At 42.1% G+C, this 17,318-nt stretch overlaps 1 protein-coding gene across 1 annotated transcript in view; it reads left to right on the forward strand.

The window, feature by feature from the left end:
- Positions 1–17,318, forward strand: part of TVP23C (trans-golgi network vesicle protein 23 homolog C) — a 30,758-nt gene that overhangs the window by 933 nt on the left and 12,507 nt on the right. Inside the window, exons 2-5 of the mRNA XM_049861571.1 lie at positions 3,834–3,916; positions 5,643–5,787; positions 9,941–10,030; positions 12,663–12,794. Of these exons, the coding sequence (XP_049717528.1) occupies positions 3,834–3,916; positions 5,643–5,787; positions 9,941–10,030; positions 12,663–12,794 (450 nt within the window). The remainder of the gene's footprint in view (positions 1–3,833; positions 3,917–5,642; positions 5,788–9,940; positions 10,031–12,662; positions 12,795–17,318) is intronic.

Here is a 17,318-nt window from a genome sequence, read left to right on the forward strand (position 1 = left end):
TGAACGATACAGGCGCTTTCTTACCCTGAACTGTGGGAAGCTGGGGAGTCGTGGAAGTGGTGGGGAGAGACATAAACATGACTTAGAACACCTCAGGCCTCTGCTCAGAACCCTCTCATGGTTTCCCCTGTCAACGTTTTTAATAAGCTCGTTCTTTGTCCAAAACTTAACGCTGGATTTTCCTTCCTAATCTGTTGGTCCCTCACCCTTCGCCATTTTAGTAAATGTAACTCTGTGAGTACGGATCTGTTTGTCTTTTGTTTCTGGCTGTACTACTGACAACTGTCTGGCATGTCGTAGGCACTCCTTACTTATGGATTAAATGAAAAAAACCTAGTCTTTCATAGATTGGGTTAAAGAAAAGAAAGAAGATTCTAGATAGAATGAATCACACTTTCAAAGGACCCAGTGGGGCACAAGTTAAGGAACTTAAAACCTGGCATGCTAAGGAACTTAGTCTGGCAGGAGCTTAGCTAAGGAAGGGGGAGTGGCCTGGAATAAGGTCTGGGAGGTGGGAGGGAGCCAGATCCTGACAGGTCCTAAGGAGTCTGCTTTTCAGTCAAAGCATTGTGGGTTTTAAGCAGGAGAATGATAAGATCTAATGTAAAAATGTCATCCTGGGTGCTGGATGGGGTTTGGACTGTTGAGATCAAGAGTGGGAGACCTCAGCTTTTTATTCCATTGCATCATTCAGCGGTTTTCAGCCTTGGCTGCACACTCAGGATGCTTTAAAAAATGCAGATACCCAGGCTGCATTCCAAATCAGTTATATCAGAGCCTCTAGGGGTGGGACCCAGGCATCAGTTTTGTTTTGTTGTCTGGCACCCTTTTTTTCCCTAAGTGCCCCAGCCAATTCCAGTGTGTAGCCAGTGTTGAGAACCATTAGTCTCATAGATCTGAACCCATTTTACCTTTTCAGCCTTAGCTCTTACTCCGCTTTTCACTCAGTATGTGGGCTACTTGGCCATTCCTTACACATACTTTGTGTATTCCTATTCCTGTGCTTTTGAAGACATACGTAGCTGAGGGACTAGAGTGAGTAGGAAGCCTCCCTCCCCCCAATCTATCAGACTCTCCTGGAAGCTCCTCTCCAGCCGTCTAATAAAAACAATCTTCTTCCTCTCCATGCTTCTGTTTGCACTGGCATTTCTGTTGGCAGTGATCACAATCTGCACTGTATTGTGGGTAATTGCCTTCCTGGTTTATTCACTCATGTTTTCAACAAATATTGCACTGTTTGGTCAGGTGCCCTGCTAGGATCCATGCTGGGGTGCATGTCTTGCTAGTCAGGTCCTAGAACATACTACACTGGTAAAGACAGTTTTTCCCTCTAGTAGCTTAGAGTCTAGAAGGGGGTACAGGGAGGCCACTCTTGGCAATACAAATTTCCTGAGATAATTGTTCAAATGGAGATTTGTCCAGGTACTGTGGGAGCATGAGAAAAGGTGTGCCTTGGGATTTTGAGGGCAAGTTTCACAGCCATTTGAGTATTTGAACTGAAATTCGAAGGCTGATTTGGTGTTTGCTTGGTGTGAGCTAGGTATGGAATAGACCAAGGAAGAGCTTTCCAGGTAGAGACAGCATGTTAAAGATAGGAAAGACTACGGTGTTTTCAGAGCCCATGTAACAGTTTTGCTGAAGTGTCAAGCGTGAGGGATTGTCAGAAGGTAGGTAGGCAGACATCAGGTTATGAAATCCCATGGGCTGTATGTGAAGTTTTTAAATTTTACCCAGTACTAGAGGGAGGCCACTTAAAAATTTGAGCTGGGGAGCGATGCAGTAGGATTTCCATGTCAAGACAATTATAACATGGACGATCAGAGATTAGAGTAGACAGGGGCTGAAACTAGAGAGAAAGGCGGGGGCTGGTAAAGGGCTGGTGCTGGTGAAGCTAGGAGGAGCAGTGTCACTGTTGTGGTTGAGGCTAGTGAAGTTAGGAGGAGCAGTGTCACTGTTGTGGCTGAAGCTAGTGAAGTTAGGAGGAGCAGCGTCACTGTTGTGGCTGAGGCTAGTGAAGTTAGGAGGAGCAGTGTCACTGTTGTGGCTGAGGCTAGTGAAGTTAGGAGGAGCAGTGTCACTGTTGTGGCTGAGGCTAGTGAAGTTAGGAGGAGCAGTGTCACTGTTGTGGCTGAGGCTAGTGAAGTTAGGAGGAGCAGTGTCACTGTTGTGGCTGAGGCTAGTGAAGTTAGGAGGAGCAGTGTCACTGTTGTGGCTGAAGCTACTGAAGTTAGGAGGAGCAGTGTCACTGTTGTGGCTGAGGCTAGTGAAGTTAGGAGGAGCAGTGTCACTGTTGTGGCTGAGACTAGTGAAGTTAGGAGGAGCAGTGTCACTGTTGTGGCTGAAGCTAGTGAAGTTAGGAGGAGCAGTGTCACTGTTGTGGCTGAGGCTAGTGAAGTTAGGAGGAGCAGCGTCACTGTTGTGGCTGAGGCTAGTGAAGTTAGGAGGAGCAGCGTCACTGTTGTGGCTGAGGCTAGTGAAGTTAGGAGGAGCAGCGTCACTGTTGCGGCTGAAGCTAGTGAAGTTAGGAGGAGCAGTGTCACTGTTGTGGCTGAAGCTAGTGAAGTTAGGAGGAGCAGCGTCACTGTTGTGGCTGAGGCTAGTGAAGTTAGGAGGAGCAGCGTCACTGTTGTGGCTGAGGCTAGTGAAGTTAGGAGGAGCAGCGTCACTGTTGCGGCTGAAGCTAGTGAAGTTAGGAGGAGCAGCGTCACTGTTGTGGTTGGGGCTAGTGAAGTTAGGAGGAGCAGCGTCACTTTTGTGGTTGAGGCTAGTGAAGTTAGGAGGAGCAGCGTCACTGTTGTGGTTGGGGCTAGTGAAGTTAGGAGGAGCAGCGTCACTGTTGTGGTTGGGGCTAGTGAAGTCTGGAGGAGCAGCGCCACTGTTGTGGTTGAGGTTAATGAAGTTACGAGGAGCAGTGTCACTGTTGTGGTTGAGGCTAGTGACGTTAGGAGCAGTGTTACTGTCGTGGCTGGCTCTGGTGAAGTTAGAAGGAGTAGTGTCACTGTTTTGGCTGAAGCTAGTGAAGTTAGGAGGAGCAGTGTCACTGTTGTGGCTGAGTCTAGTGAAGTTAGGAGGAGCAGTGTCACTGTTGTGGCTGAGTCTAGTGAAGTTAGGAGGAGCAGTGTCACTGTTGTGGTTGAGACTGAATATGAACTACAGTGAATTGAGGAGTGAACCCCTCTTAGCTGCCTGGTTGGGAAAGGAAGGAATGCTATGGGAGGTTAGTCCGAAGGGAGATGCAGGATCAGGGTTTTAGAAAATATTTTTGACTAGTGAATGACGCTCAGGTCCATACGCTGATGAGACAGATCCAACGGAAAGACTTGAAAGCACGGGAAAGAGTAAGTAAATGAAGGGAAAACTGGCTGAACAAGCCCCTGAGGAGGCAGGAGAAGAAAGGACCCAAGCACAAGTAGTTGGTTGAACCTTGAAGAGAAAGTTGCGAGATGGGTCCCGGAAGCAGGATGCAGTTGTCATTCTGTAATCCTGATGGCCTCAGCTTTCTCCGTGACTTGAGAGGCAGCTGCTGAGACTACATGTAAGTGTGCGTGAGCGTCGTCTACACCCGAGTGGCTCTCTCTCAGGGCTCAGCCCCTCGGGGGTGGGGATGGAGACCGCAGACACTGGGATTACCATGTGGGCCTTTTGCTGAATGATGGCGGAAGGATGGAGAGGGAAGGCCACTGTCCTCTTTATCCCCTCGGTTGTGAATTCCTAATGGCTGTGACCACATCTCAGTCTTACCTTCCTCTTTTACTAGCCTGCTGCCTTGCATGTAGTTTGCATGGAAAAACTGAATTTCGTTTTGCTTCATGGATATTTAAATTTCCTTTTAGGACAGTAACGATGACACTGAAGATGTTTCACTGTTTGATGCTGAAGAGGAGACAACTCATAGACCAAAAAAATCCAAAATCAGGTATGAGTTAAAAGATGTGTAGTGCTGTTCTGTCCATGGAGTGATGACAGATGACGAGGTTCAAGGCAGAGTCCTTAGAGTGTGCTCGTGAACACTGATGACAAACGACGAGGTTCAAGGCAGAGTGCTTACAGTGTGCTCGTGAACACTGAGCATCGCTAGTTGACCTTTAGTCTGAGGCACAGATGACTTTTCAGATTCTCGTATGTGCAAACCTCGTGGAGCACAGGTCTACTCCCAAACAGGCGGGGTTTACCATGAATTGGAATCGACTTGATGGCAGCTGGTTTCTGGTTTTTATGTCTGGCATAAGGAGTCCTGGTGGTACAGTGGTTAAAGCAATCGACAGCTAACCAAAAGGTCAGTGGTTCAAAATCACCACCGGCTCCGCGGCAGAAGGACATTGCAGTCTGCTCCTGTAGATTTATAGCCTTGGAAACCCTGTAGGGTTGCTATGAGTCGGGATCAACTTGATGGCAGTGGGTTTGGGTTGGTTTTGGTTATATGGAAATTTATTTAATACTGATTTTTCAGATCAGCAAATCCTATTATTTCAGTGTCTACTATGTGTTTAATTCTGCGTTAGCTATGATTTACCAAGAAGAGGAGCACCATTTCTTTAATTTTTGTAGTTATATTACATTTCGATTTATTGTACAAATTTCAAAATTGCATCTTTTGTATAAACTGACATGAAAATATCAAGCCAAACATACCAAGTGGTTTCTATTCCCGATTTCATTCTTGCTAAAGAAAATCATTTAATAAAATAAAACTTCATGTGAACCGTGACAACAGTTATCCTGAGTGAAAGAAGCCAGTCACAAAAGCGCACATGTTGTTCGATTCTATTTCTGTGAAATGTCCAGAATAGGCAAATCCATAGACAGAAAGTAGTTACTTAGGACTGGGAAGATGAGGATTGGAAAAAAATGTAACTGCTGATGGGTATAGGATTTCTTTTACTTTTTTTTTTTAAGCCTGCATTTCTTTTCATCATTAAAACCGTAAAACCCGTTGCTGTCAAGTCAATTCCGACTCATAATGACCCTATAGGAGAGAGTAGAACTGTCCCATAGAGTTTCCACAGAGTGCCTGGTGGATTCAAACTGCCGACCTTTTGGTTAGCAGCTGTAGCTCTTAACCACTATGCCACCAGTGTTTCCTTTAATCGTTAATTAGGGTGATGAAAATGTTCTAAAAGTAATTGTGGTGATGTTTGCACAACTCTGAACATACTAAAAACCATTGAATTATAGTTTAAATTGGCAAATTGTAAGGCATGTGAGTTATATGTCAATAAAACTTAAAAAAAAAACCAAAAAACCCTGAACACTTTACTGGTTGGTGACTTCATGGTTTCTGAGGACTTAGAGTTCCTTTGGCATGATTTTTGGACGTGTGAAATAGGATTCCAATCTGGAGTGTAGTTTCCTCATTCCTCTACATTTGGTAAAGCTGTTGCCGTATATTTTGTGAAAGCTGATACACAGTGGGGTGTCAGAGTCATGTTTACATACAAGTCACGTCATGTTTTCTGTGACCTAGTCAAATAACGGGACTTAGGAAGAAAGCGAGGTAGGCAGCCTGCACCTTCCTCAAGCATCTATTTTATTTTGACAGAACTTTGCATGGTTATGTCCTAGCTAAAACATTTCTCATTTACATCTGTTAGTGCTGGTAGTAAAATGTAATTGCATTTCTGTTATTATGTTTTGGTTTTCAGACACCCAGTGGCATCATTTTTCCATTTATTCTTTCGAGTCAGTGCAATTGTAGTCTATCTTCTGTGTGAATTGTTCAGCACCAGCTTTATTGCCTGTATGGTGACAATTATCTTGTTGTTGTCATGTGACTTTTGGGCAGTGAAGGTAGGTTTGTTTTTATTTTAAAATCACATTTAATATGGTGAGATTGAATGATTTATGAAAAGTAAAAAGTATATGACACTTAAGCATTTTAGGTTAGTGTTAATTTATCCTTTTGTTACCTCAGGTCTCATTTGTGCTAAAATGTTCGGTGTGCTATATTGCATGTAAATTATTATACTACAAAGTTGTGCCATACATCAATCTATGCTGTCTTTAAGGATAAATAAAAGTGTCAACAGAGAATCCATGATGGAGCAGTAGAAGAGTGGGATGCAGAACTCAAATCCTAGTAAAAGACTAGACTTGATGGTCTGACTGAGACTGGAGGGACTCCAGAGGACATGGCCTCTGGATTCTGTTAGCCCAAAACTAAAACCATTCCCAAAGGAAACCAACTCTTCAGACAAAGCTTAGACTGGACTATAAGACATAAAATGATACTCGTGAAGAGTGTGCTTCTTAGCTCAAGTAGACCCAAAAGACTGTGTGGCCAGCACCTGGCTGGAGGCGAGATGAGAAGGTAGAGGGGGACAGGAGCTGGTTGAATGGACACGGGACATACAGGGTGGAGAGGAGGAGTGTGCTGTCACATTGTAGGGAGAGCACCTAGGGTTACATAACAACGTGTACGTAAGTTTTTGTATGAGAAGCTAAGATTCACCAAAAGCACAATAAAAAAAGAGGAAACAAATAAAAATGTGACTAGCAGCCACAGACCCTACATACTACTGTTAATCTATACCACTGGTCTTGCTTCAGGTTCACCTTCAAGTGTGGGCTGCACGATATCTAGGTAGTGCCCCAGGATAGTTTGTCCACAAATTTCTAAGGAGTGCCTGCTATTTGCAGAGGCTGCTGATGGGTGTTCCAGGGCAGGAGACATTTGGCACTGTCTGAAGACAATTTTGGTTGTCACAGCTGGGGGAAGGTAGATGCTACTGGCATCTAGTGGTTAGAGACCGGGGGCACTGCTACCATCCTGTAGTGCACAGGACAACCCCCTCACAACAAAGAATTATCTAGCCTAAAATATCATTAATACTGAGGTTGAGAAACTCTGCTCTAAGGGATGGTGTGTAAGAAATGGTCTTAAACTCAAGAGGCAGTTGAATGATAAGTGGAGTTAGGGATGGAGGGATAGATATGTGGTAATGTCACTGTAATAAAATATTAAGTATAGAATCCGGGTGGTGGGTATGTGAGTGCGCATTGTCAAATTTGACTTTTCTGTGTGTTTGAAAATTTTCACAGTAAATGCTGGGGGAAAAAATCAAAGGCAAACACACACAAAAAACCCCTGAAAACCTAAAGACAAGTTTTGGAATTTCAGGGACATGTATACTGATTCCAGTGTCCCTGGGTGGCGCAGTTAAGTACCAGCTGCTAAGTGAAAGGTTGTCAGTTCAGGTCTACCCAGGGGTGCCTCGGAAGAAAGGCCTGATGATCTGCTCTTGAAAAACCAGCCATTGAAAACCTTATGGAGCACAGCTCTACCTGGACACACAGGGTTGCCATGAGTCAGAAACGACTTGATGGCAGCAGTTTTTTTTTTAATACTGATTCCAAGACCACTAAGATACCACAGGTCTACTCAGACCACCAGCCGAGCCATTTTTAGATCTTTTGATTCTTACAGCCGTCAGGAGTGGCGGCTTGGTGGTGGTCAGTTTCCATAGGCCTCATAATGCTGAGAATTGTGATGTGTCCTTAAAGAAGATTTCAAAGGCCCGTTTTCTTTAGATTTCCCTTTTGCACCCTTCTTTGGCTAGCATCTCTTCAAATGTCTTCAGATTTATTTTCTTAAGTGTTCACTGTATCCTCGTTTTCGTTTTGATGGATTTTTTTTTTTTAAGTGCAGCTTCTGTTCAGCCAGATAGAACATGGCCTTCAGCCAGCTTTCGTAATCCCTTTGCTCCCACAACCCTTTTGGGTTTACCAAAAACCCTATGCTGTTGAGTCGATTCCAGCTCATGGCGACCCCGTGTGTTAGGGTAGAACTGCTCCAGTAGGGTTGTCTTGGCTCTAATCTTTATGGAAACAGATTGCCAGGCCCTTCTTGCGTGGTGACATTTGGTGGGTTCAAACTGCACACCTTTAGGTTGGTAGTCAAGTGCAAACTCACTTTTGGGCTTAGGGTTCAAAAAATTGTGGCCCAAAAGTTTATTTTTGATAAACTGTCTTTTTTTTTTTTTTTTTTAAAGGGACTTAAAACTGTCACCCATTTATTGTTGGTAAAATTGGTTATAGATTTAATACATCTGACTGAGATATGAAGCAAACATAAATCAAGAGTGGGGAAATTATTAAAATGGACCTGGGGACAGGGTAGAGCAGGATTCTGGAACCGGTCAAAACAGAAGTGTGTTATAATTATTATAAATCCCAGTCCAGTCACCAAAAGAAAAGGTATTTTTTTATAAAAGTAATCTGCCTCTAAACCCACAGGTGACACTAATACAGACCAAGAAATGGTGGAGAAGGAAGGATAGTTTTTTAGAGTTATGTTTATATGTTATATTTTTATATGTGGTTTTAATTTTATTCCTTTGAGAAGTAAGAGTAAAGAATGTTCAGTAGTAGTTTTAAAAATTTAATGGTGACTCTTGGTCAAATTTAAGACAAGTCGTGTATCTTGTACAACATTGGAGTCTAAAACATAGTTCATGTACCAAAAGAAAGAAAAAGCAGAGGCTTAAATACTGCACAGCATAGTACAAGATGTCAGAAGTATTAAAAAAGTTACAATAGTAAATGACATTTGATATTTATTATTAAATTATTAAAAACTCCACTTTAAAGTAAGAATTCTAAGATTGGGTCAAAAATCAAAGTCCAGCCACAAAGAGATCTAACAAAAATAGTGATGTTAGAAAAAATTCAGGTAGGCAAAGATAACATCGGACCAATTCAAATGAAATGATGGTTTTTGTTTGCAGATAATGTCAGACAAAGTGGAAATCAGGGTAAGAAAACATTAAATGGGACCAAAAAAAAAAAGAAAATCATTGTATGTTAACAAAGGTACTAATGCAGTAAGGCTTACTCACAGAATAACACTGCAACAAATTGTATGTAGCAGAAACTATTACAAGTACCAGGAGAAGATGAAAGAGGCACCATGATAGAAGTCTTCTAAGAAACCTTTCTCTGACAGATCAAAGTGGCTAAAATAAGGTCATAAAAGGATCTGAATGAAGTAACTAATAAGGTCAATTTAATAACAGTATTTGGAACTTTGTACCCTACAGAGATGATACCTACTTGTTAATGTTTCTGGCACATTCACAAATTGATTAAATAACACCATGAAGAAAATCCAAGTAAATTGCCCAAAGCAGCTAGCTACATGTTCTGCTCCAATACAGCAAAACTAGTCATTAATTTAAAAATGATGCCAAAAATTATTCAGCTACTTGGAAATTTTTTAAAAAGCCAACCTTCTAAATATCTTGGTTTAGAAAGAAAACAAAACTGTAAATATAGATGATTTAGACCCTAAAGGTAATGAGCACTACAATCAAACTTTTGAAGGGTGCCTAAGGTAGGAGTTTTTTTTTTTTTTTAAAGGAAAGGAAAAGAGGGCTTGTTTCCGTCGTTTGAATTGCTGTATTTAATAACCTGTTGCCACTGGAACTTGTTTCATCATCTTTTTTCTCCCAAAGAACAGCTAACTAGACTGCTTCCTCCAATGCTGTCTCCTGATTTTCCCGGCATCAGAATTTCCTACTCCCAGGATACTTCTGGAATCCTACCTCTTTTACAAAGATACACACTCCTAGAATTCCTATTCCCAATTCTAAAATACAATGCTTTCCCCTAAGAAGAAAAATAATAGACTAAATGCTTTTATTGGGCAAATGCTTTTATTATTAGACAAAGAATGAAAATAGTAGACTAAACAGAGCCAGAGTTTAAAAAGCAAACAAACAGAAAAACAACAAGCCTGACAGAAATTAGGAAAATGATAAAGATAAAAGCAGGAGGTAAAGTAATACTTTGGCCAGATATGACGCATAATTATCCATGTTCACCGGACATTATAAAGGTAAAGCTGAAGGGTTTTTGTTTGTGAAATGTTGCGCTAAGCTATGAACTAAAGATGAATCTTTAAATATTGCATTTAAAGTAAGTGTATGTATTTAATCTTCATCAGAATGTCACAGGTAGACTAATGGTTGGCCTGCGTTGGTGGAATCATATCGATGAAGATGGAAAGAGCCACTGGGTGTTTGAGTCCAGGAAGGTAAACTGCCCTCCCCCCTTTAAAAAAAAAGTGCCATTTGAACATTTAAGGATGAAGTATTCAAGTTTAAAACACTACTCCAAATCACTTGGAATGTCAGCACTAAACCGGATGGCTTTGTCCTAGTGGAGTCCAGGACCAACTTTCAAGTTATTTCTTCAATAGATTGAAGGAATAACTCTCAGGAGAAAGGGAGGCATTCAAGTCCATTGCCACAGCGGAGGGCAGAACAAAGAAATAATTAACAGGCAGAGTAAACATAGACAATTGTTTCACATCAAAGCATTGCAAGGAACCAAAGGGAAAGATTTACAAGTGGTGACTAACTGCAGCTTTCTTAACATCAGCTTCTAGTCTAACACAAATCTCTCATTCTTCCCACAGTTTGTCTGAGGCAATATTTCTAAAATGAAACATATAAACATTTTTGACATGAAGGTTCAGTAATGTATTGCAGTCTGAGTTACTTAATTGGAGTCTTTGGATACAAAACTGACCTTTAGGAAAGTGTAAAGATTAGATCATCTTTAAATCTAAGTCTTTCAAAGTGTAAACTCTGCTTATTCAGCTAAGGGAAAAGGAGATAAAGTCCAGGCAATTAAGATAAAGTCCTGCTGGGGAAATTCCTTGAAGGTAGTTAACAAGTTTATCTACAGCTTTAACTTCATTTGACATATCAGTGAGGCCTTCTCTGGAGCCCTTTTGGGAAACATACATAACAGGCACTGAGCTTTGTTTTTCAAGTGGTAAAACCTTAACCTTTATCAGGAGAGTAGAAGTGAAATTCTCAGTTAATTTCAGCATGGAGTGCCTCATTTTAGTTCTGAAATCCCCCTAATTCAGACATATCAGAACCTCAGATTTAAAAAAATTCACACACACTTCTAAAACTTACTATATTTTTCTGTGTAGTTCAGACTGGAAACAAGGCATATTTATGACTGAATCCTCTGAGAAGAGGACTTTGGGCAGGGCGTCAAACCAGTTCCTGCTGAGAATTTGCACTTCCATCCCAGATATACTGAGCTCCTTAGAAATGCAAATTCTCAGCAGTGGTTCCAACCAGAATGAACTGGTTCGAAGCCCTGACTTTGGGTCAGAGTTTATGCAGTGTGCTTAGCTGATGGCACTCAACTTATTATTGATTGCATTGCCTGATTTCTCCAGGAATCCCTCTGTATTCAGCCAATAAACTGCTTCTAATATCCTGCTCTGTCCTTGCTCCCATGGCCCTTTTTCCACTTCTGGTCAGGAAGAAAGAGGATTGTAACTGGGCAGAAAATCCAAGTTGCTTAAAAGCAGCCTCTTCTGTAAGCCTTTGACTTCAGGACCTCCGGGCCATCCTTGCCTGTTTTGAGTTAGCCTCTTGCTGGTTAGTGACTAGGAGCTCTTTCACTTGCCCCTTCTGAGTCATCTCTCAGATCAGTCTGGGAGACGGAAGACAAAACATTTGGAGACAGAATTAATTTGCTCACCTTCTGCTTGGAAGGGCTTTTATCACTAGTACTTCTCAGAAAGCAGCATTGTATTCAGCATACCCATATTCCTTTATATTATAAAACCTACCTTGGAAACAACTCACCACCTTTTTAACCCTTTTAAAACCCAGTTATTTTCTGCTTTGAATTTTTTGTTGATACCATATGTTTTCAGTAGTGGAATATGTGCTGAGTCATTGAGTGTGTTTAAATTTTTGGTTGGTATGGTTAAAAGCTTGGCTGCTAACCAAGGGGTCTGCAGTTTGAATCCACCAGCTGCTCCTTGGAAACACTATAGGACAGTTCTACTCTGTCCTATGGGGTCACTATGAGTCAGAATCGACTCAGTGGCAACAGGTTTGGTTTTTTTTTTTTTTTTTATATAATACAGATTTTGAGAAATATCATGTGACAATACATGATTAGTGGGAGCTTATCTGGCCCACCAGTCTTAGGTAGCAGGCTTTATTGTGGGGTACCTTCCATTTGGATACATGCGGCACCTCTGGTTTTACCTAATATCCCGGCTATTTTCCTTCAACGAATCAGTCTTTCACCTTTCACCATTGCACAAGTCCCCACTGGAGGGAAGCAGATACTTTGAGCAAGAAAAGTATACTCCGAAAGAACTCCAGAGGCATAGAAAGTAGGTGGGATACAATATGTTCCATGAGTCACTAAAGGATTAAGTTCCTTGGTATTGTGAAGATATTTTGGTTATTTCCTGAATCCCCTGACCCCATTTCTCTCTCTGGATCCTGACTTGACCTTTTGGCATCCAGGATGACTATAACCTTGGTTTCCTTGATCCTCACCCAATAAGGTATTTTTAAAGCTTCTTTGTGAATAAACAGTATACTTATGGGAAAAGAATTGAGTAGAAGCCTATCAGAGACCTCCTTTTACTCTCTTGGGCCAGGGTAAACTGTTGATTTTACCCTAAAAATGCAAAATTCTTGAGTTTAAAGTGTATTAAAATCACCTCTTAAGGTTTTAATAATGGTAGAACTGTTTTTTCTTTGGCAGGTGGGTACTGCTTACCTGGTTTGTCTGTATTAATGTATCTGAATTTGTAACTAAGGTGTTTGCCATGAAAAATGTTAAACTTTTTACTGATAAATATCACAATGGTGGTTATTTATGTTCTTTTGTAGGCATCTTCTCAAGACAGCAAAACTGCTTCAGAGGCTGAATCAAGAATTTTTTGGTTAGGACTTATTACATGTCCGGTGTTGTGGGTGATATTTGCCTTCAGTGCGCTTTTCTCCTTCAGAGTGAAGTGGTTGGTGAGTGTCAAGGCAGAGTGTTTGAATAATCCAGTAGCTATTTGACAGACAGTCATAATAAGCAACCACCCATGCCCTTAACATTAGGACTGATCTTGAGGAGACGAGTTCTGTTTCCAGACTCTGCTGCCCTCTAAGTCCTGGAGAGCAGAGTCCTGTTGAGAGCACCACTTCACTGATTTTTCAGGATATTAGTGCCCAGCAGAATTCTGATGGAGTCCACCTTGTACAGAGATTACCGTACTTGTCACAGTATTTTCTTGTTGGAGGGGAATGTCACTGCCTGTGCTAAACTTCAGTAAACTCCAAAAAAACATGTTAGTTTAGTTTGGAACTAATAGAGTGTCCTTTTCTGAAAATACTGCTTGGTAATCTGTGTCGGTTATCTATAGCTGCCTAACAAATCACCCCAAAACATAGTGGCTCAGAGATCTAGTCTCAAGTGTTCCAGCTTGTAAAGCAGAAGTCAGATCACCTTTTACAACCTGGTTTGAAAACGAAAACTAGTTGGAAAACCAAAAGGGAAGAATACGCTTAGTGTTTCTCAAGCTGAAAGAACTGAAGAAAAAATTCAAGCTTTGAGTTGCAATAGTGAAGGATTCTTTGGGGAAGATATTGAACGATGCAGGAAGTATGAACAGAAGATGGAAGGAATGCACAGATTCATTATACCAAAAAGAATTAGTCAATGTTCAACCATTTCAGGAGGTGGCATATGATCAGGAACTGATGGTACTGAAGGAAGAAGTCCAAGCTGCTCTGAAGGCATTGGCGAAAAACAAGGCTCCAGGAATTGATGGAATATCAACTGAGATGTTCCAACAAATGGATGCAGTGCTGGAGGTGCTTACTTGTCTATGCCAAGAAATATGGAAGACAGCTTCCTGGCCAGCTGACTGGAAGAGATCCATATTTATGCCTATTCCCAAGAAACGTGATCCAACCGAATGTGGAAATTATAGAACAATATTGTCAATATCACATGCAAGCAAAATTTTGCTGAAGATCATTCAAAAACGGCTGCAGCAGTGTATCGACAGGGAACTGCCAGAAATTCAGGCTGGTTTCAGAAGAGGACGTGGAACCAGGGATATCATTGCTGATGTCAGATGGATCCTGGCTGAAAGCAGAGAATACCAGAAGGATGTTTACCTGTGTCTTATTGATTATGCAAAGGCATTCGACTGTGTGGATCATAACAAACTATGGATAACACTGCGAAGAATGGGAATTCCAGAACACTTAATTGTGCTCATGAGGAACCTTTACATAGATCAAGAGGCAGTTGTTCGGACAGAACAAGGGGATACTGATTGGTTTAAAGTCATGAAAGATGTGCGTTGTATTCTTTCATCATACCTATTGAATCTGTATGCTGAACAAATAATCCGAGAAGCTGGACTATATGAAGAAGAACGGGGTATCAGGATTGGAGGAAGACTTCATTAACAACCTGCGTTAGCAGATGACAGAACCTTGCTTGCTGAAAGTGAAGAGGACTTGAAGCACTTACTAATGAAGATCAAAGACCACAGCCTTCAGTATGGATTACGCTTCAACATAAAGAAAACAAAAATCCTCAGAACTGGGCCAATGAGCAACATCACGAGAAATGAAGAAAAGATTGAAGTTATCAAGGATTTCATTTTACTTGGATCCACAATCAACAGCCATGGAAGCAGCAGTCAAGAAATCAAAAGACGCATTGCATTGGGCAAATCTGCTGCAAAGGACCTCTTCAGAATGTTGAAGAGCAAAGATGTTACCCTGAAGACCCGGGTGCTCCTGACCCAAGCCATGGTATTTTCAATCACATCATATGCATGTGAAAGCTGGACAATGAATAAGGAAGACCAAAGAAGAGTTGACGCCTTTGAATTGTGGTGCTGGCGAAGAATATTGAATATACCATGGACTGCCAAAAGAACGAACAAATCTGTCTTGGAAGAAGTGCAGCCAGAATGCTCCTTAGAGGCAAGGATGGCGAGACTGCGTCTTACATACTTCGGACATGTTGTCAGGAGGGATCAGTCCCTGGAGAAGGACATCATGCTTGGCAGAGTACAGGGTCAGCGGAAAAGAGGAAGGCCCTCAACGAGGTGGATTGACAGAGTGGTTGCAACAATAACAACGATTGTAAGGACGGCGCAGGACCGGGCAGTGTTTCGTTCTGTTGTGCATAGGGTCGCTATGAGTCGGAACTGACTCGACGGCACGTAACAACAAGAACGATCTACTATTGCTTTAATGTCTCATTTTTCTTTTATGTTTATTCATTCAGGAAGTATTTTTGGGAGTTCACCATATGCCAGTGGTATTCGAGGTTGTGGGGACAGAGGTCCAAAAACCAAACGAGTTGTCCGTTGGGTCTATTCCAACTTATGGTGACCCCATGTGTGCAGAGTAGAACTGCTCCAAAGGGTTTTCTTGGCTGTAATCTTTATGGAAACAGATTGCCAGGACTTTCTTCTGTGGCACAACTGCATGGGTTTGAATCACCAACCTTTAGAAGTGAAGCGCAAACTGTTTGTGCCACTGAGGATCTGGGGACACAGGGGCAGGTAAACAAGGTACATTCTAGTGGGGGTAGACAGACGAGGTCACAGAGGATGTTAAAGAAAATGGTGCAGAGTAATGGGCTAGAGAGTGCTAGGAGGAGACAGGAGGCTGCTTTAAACCGGGTGCCCAGCCAAGGCTTCTCTGCATTTCCTCTGCTCTTCCAGCTCAGCTTTCATCTCCTTCTGTTATTTTAGCCTACCTCTGATCTCTTTCCATTTTCATCTTTAGGTTTTTCTTTTAAAAAAAAAAAAAAAAACACTGCCATCCAATTGATTCCGACTCAGTTTTTCTCTAGGGTGAAGTACTTCCAGGAATGTTTTTAATTTGGTGGTTTATATTTCAGAGTAGATTCTTCACCTGTCCTTTGCATATTATCTTCCTGATTTTCTTTTTTGCTGTTGTTTTGCATGGAAGCTTTTTTGCCTTTTCCCTCACCATTTTACTCATGCTTATGGTGGCAGCTCTGTCCAGATTTCCTCTTTGTGCTGGTTCAGCGCTGGTGAATCCTCCTTGGTTGCTTTCTCATGTTGCCTGACATTTGGGCTCTGCTGTGAACTAGAGTTTAGATACTGTTTTGGGTGGCCTGAAGGTGCATGTGTGAAGAGAACTCAGCCTGGGCTGTGGCCTGACTTGGCTGGTTGGCTTGGACTCTGCCTTCTCTCATGTAGCAGACCTCTTGTCCCTGGCTGGGGGTGAACTCCATTCTGGCTCTGCCTCCTGCTTCAGGTAGTTCGTGAGGCCCAGAACCTTAGCATCATCTGAGAGCGTCAGCACGGTCTTTTCCTGTCAGATGTTTTTATTGCCCTAAAGCAAAAGAGGGAGAGACAGTTGCTGTTGAGTTGACTCAGACTCATGGTGGCCCCACGTATGTCAGAGTAGAACTGTGCTCCATGGTGTTTTCACTAGCTGATTTTTTGGCAGTAGATCTTTCTTCTGAGGCATCTCCATGTGGATCAAGCCTCAAAACTTTTAATTGGCAGCTGAGTGTGTTAACTGTTTGTATCACCTAGGGACTCCAGAAGAGGGAAAGGCTATGTTAAAGGTTGTTTGGGACTCCAGTGTTAAGTCCGTAGGGTGGGAGGCAGCTTCACCTAGGCTTTTAATGAACCTCCCTCCCTACCCCTGTTCTCTGAAGATGGTTCACTCTGATGATTGTTGGTCCTTCTACTCTTGCTCCCCTGCTTTCCTCCCATGAGGAAGGAACTATCATGCAAGCTGCAAGAATTTCCCTGCCTTTTTGGGTCCTTGTTGGTTGGGAAGGTCCCTGGGTAGCGCAAACGGTTCGTGCTCCGCTACTAACCCAACCTAAAGCTGGCCTTTCAAACCCGCCCAGCAGCACCATAGAAGGAAGCCCTGGTGATCTGCTTCCATGAAGATGACAGCCAAGAAAACCCTATGGAACACATTTCTACTGTAAAACATGGGTCGCCGTGAGTCAGAATCGACTCTGTTGCTGTTGGCTGGGTGGGTCTCCTGTTCTTTCACTGGTTCTCTGTCTTTTCCTAGAGCTGTCTGTATGCTCTATACTTCTGCCTCTGAATTGAGGGTGATGATTACTAATCAATTTTCCTTAAAGCTTCTTTGGAGGGTAGAATTGTATTGAATGTTGTAGGGTAATGTGTAGGCCTGTACCAGGCTAGCTCTTCCTCTGTTCCCCAGCCCTTTTCAATGTTCATTGGTACTGGCTTATTTGCCATTTTTTAAAATTTATTTGCTGTTTTAGAGGCAGGGAGATCTAGATATCTGGCCATACTACACCATTTTAAACCAGAAGTCTGCTTATTCTAACTTATAAATACATTTTAAAATTTGTTGCCATTAAGTAAAATTGATGCCTCGGTGGAACCCATGCTCATTCTGTGAATTCAGGTGCCCTGTGACATGTTGGTGCATACCAGGGCCTCAAACTGGTTAGTTCTGGTTTGAACCCCTGCTAAGAATTTTAATTTCTAACAAGTTCCCAGG

The sequence above is a fragment of the Elephas maximus genome, chromosome 19, assembly GCF_024166365.1.
Source record: "Elephas maximus indicus isolate mEleMax1 chromosome 19, mEleMax1 primary haplotype, whole genome shotgun sequence".
Classification (NCBI taxonomy): Eukaryota; Metazoa; Chordata; class Mammalia; order Proboscidea; family Elephantidae; genus Elephas; species Elephas maximus.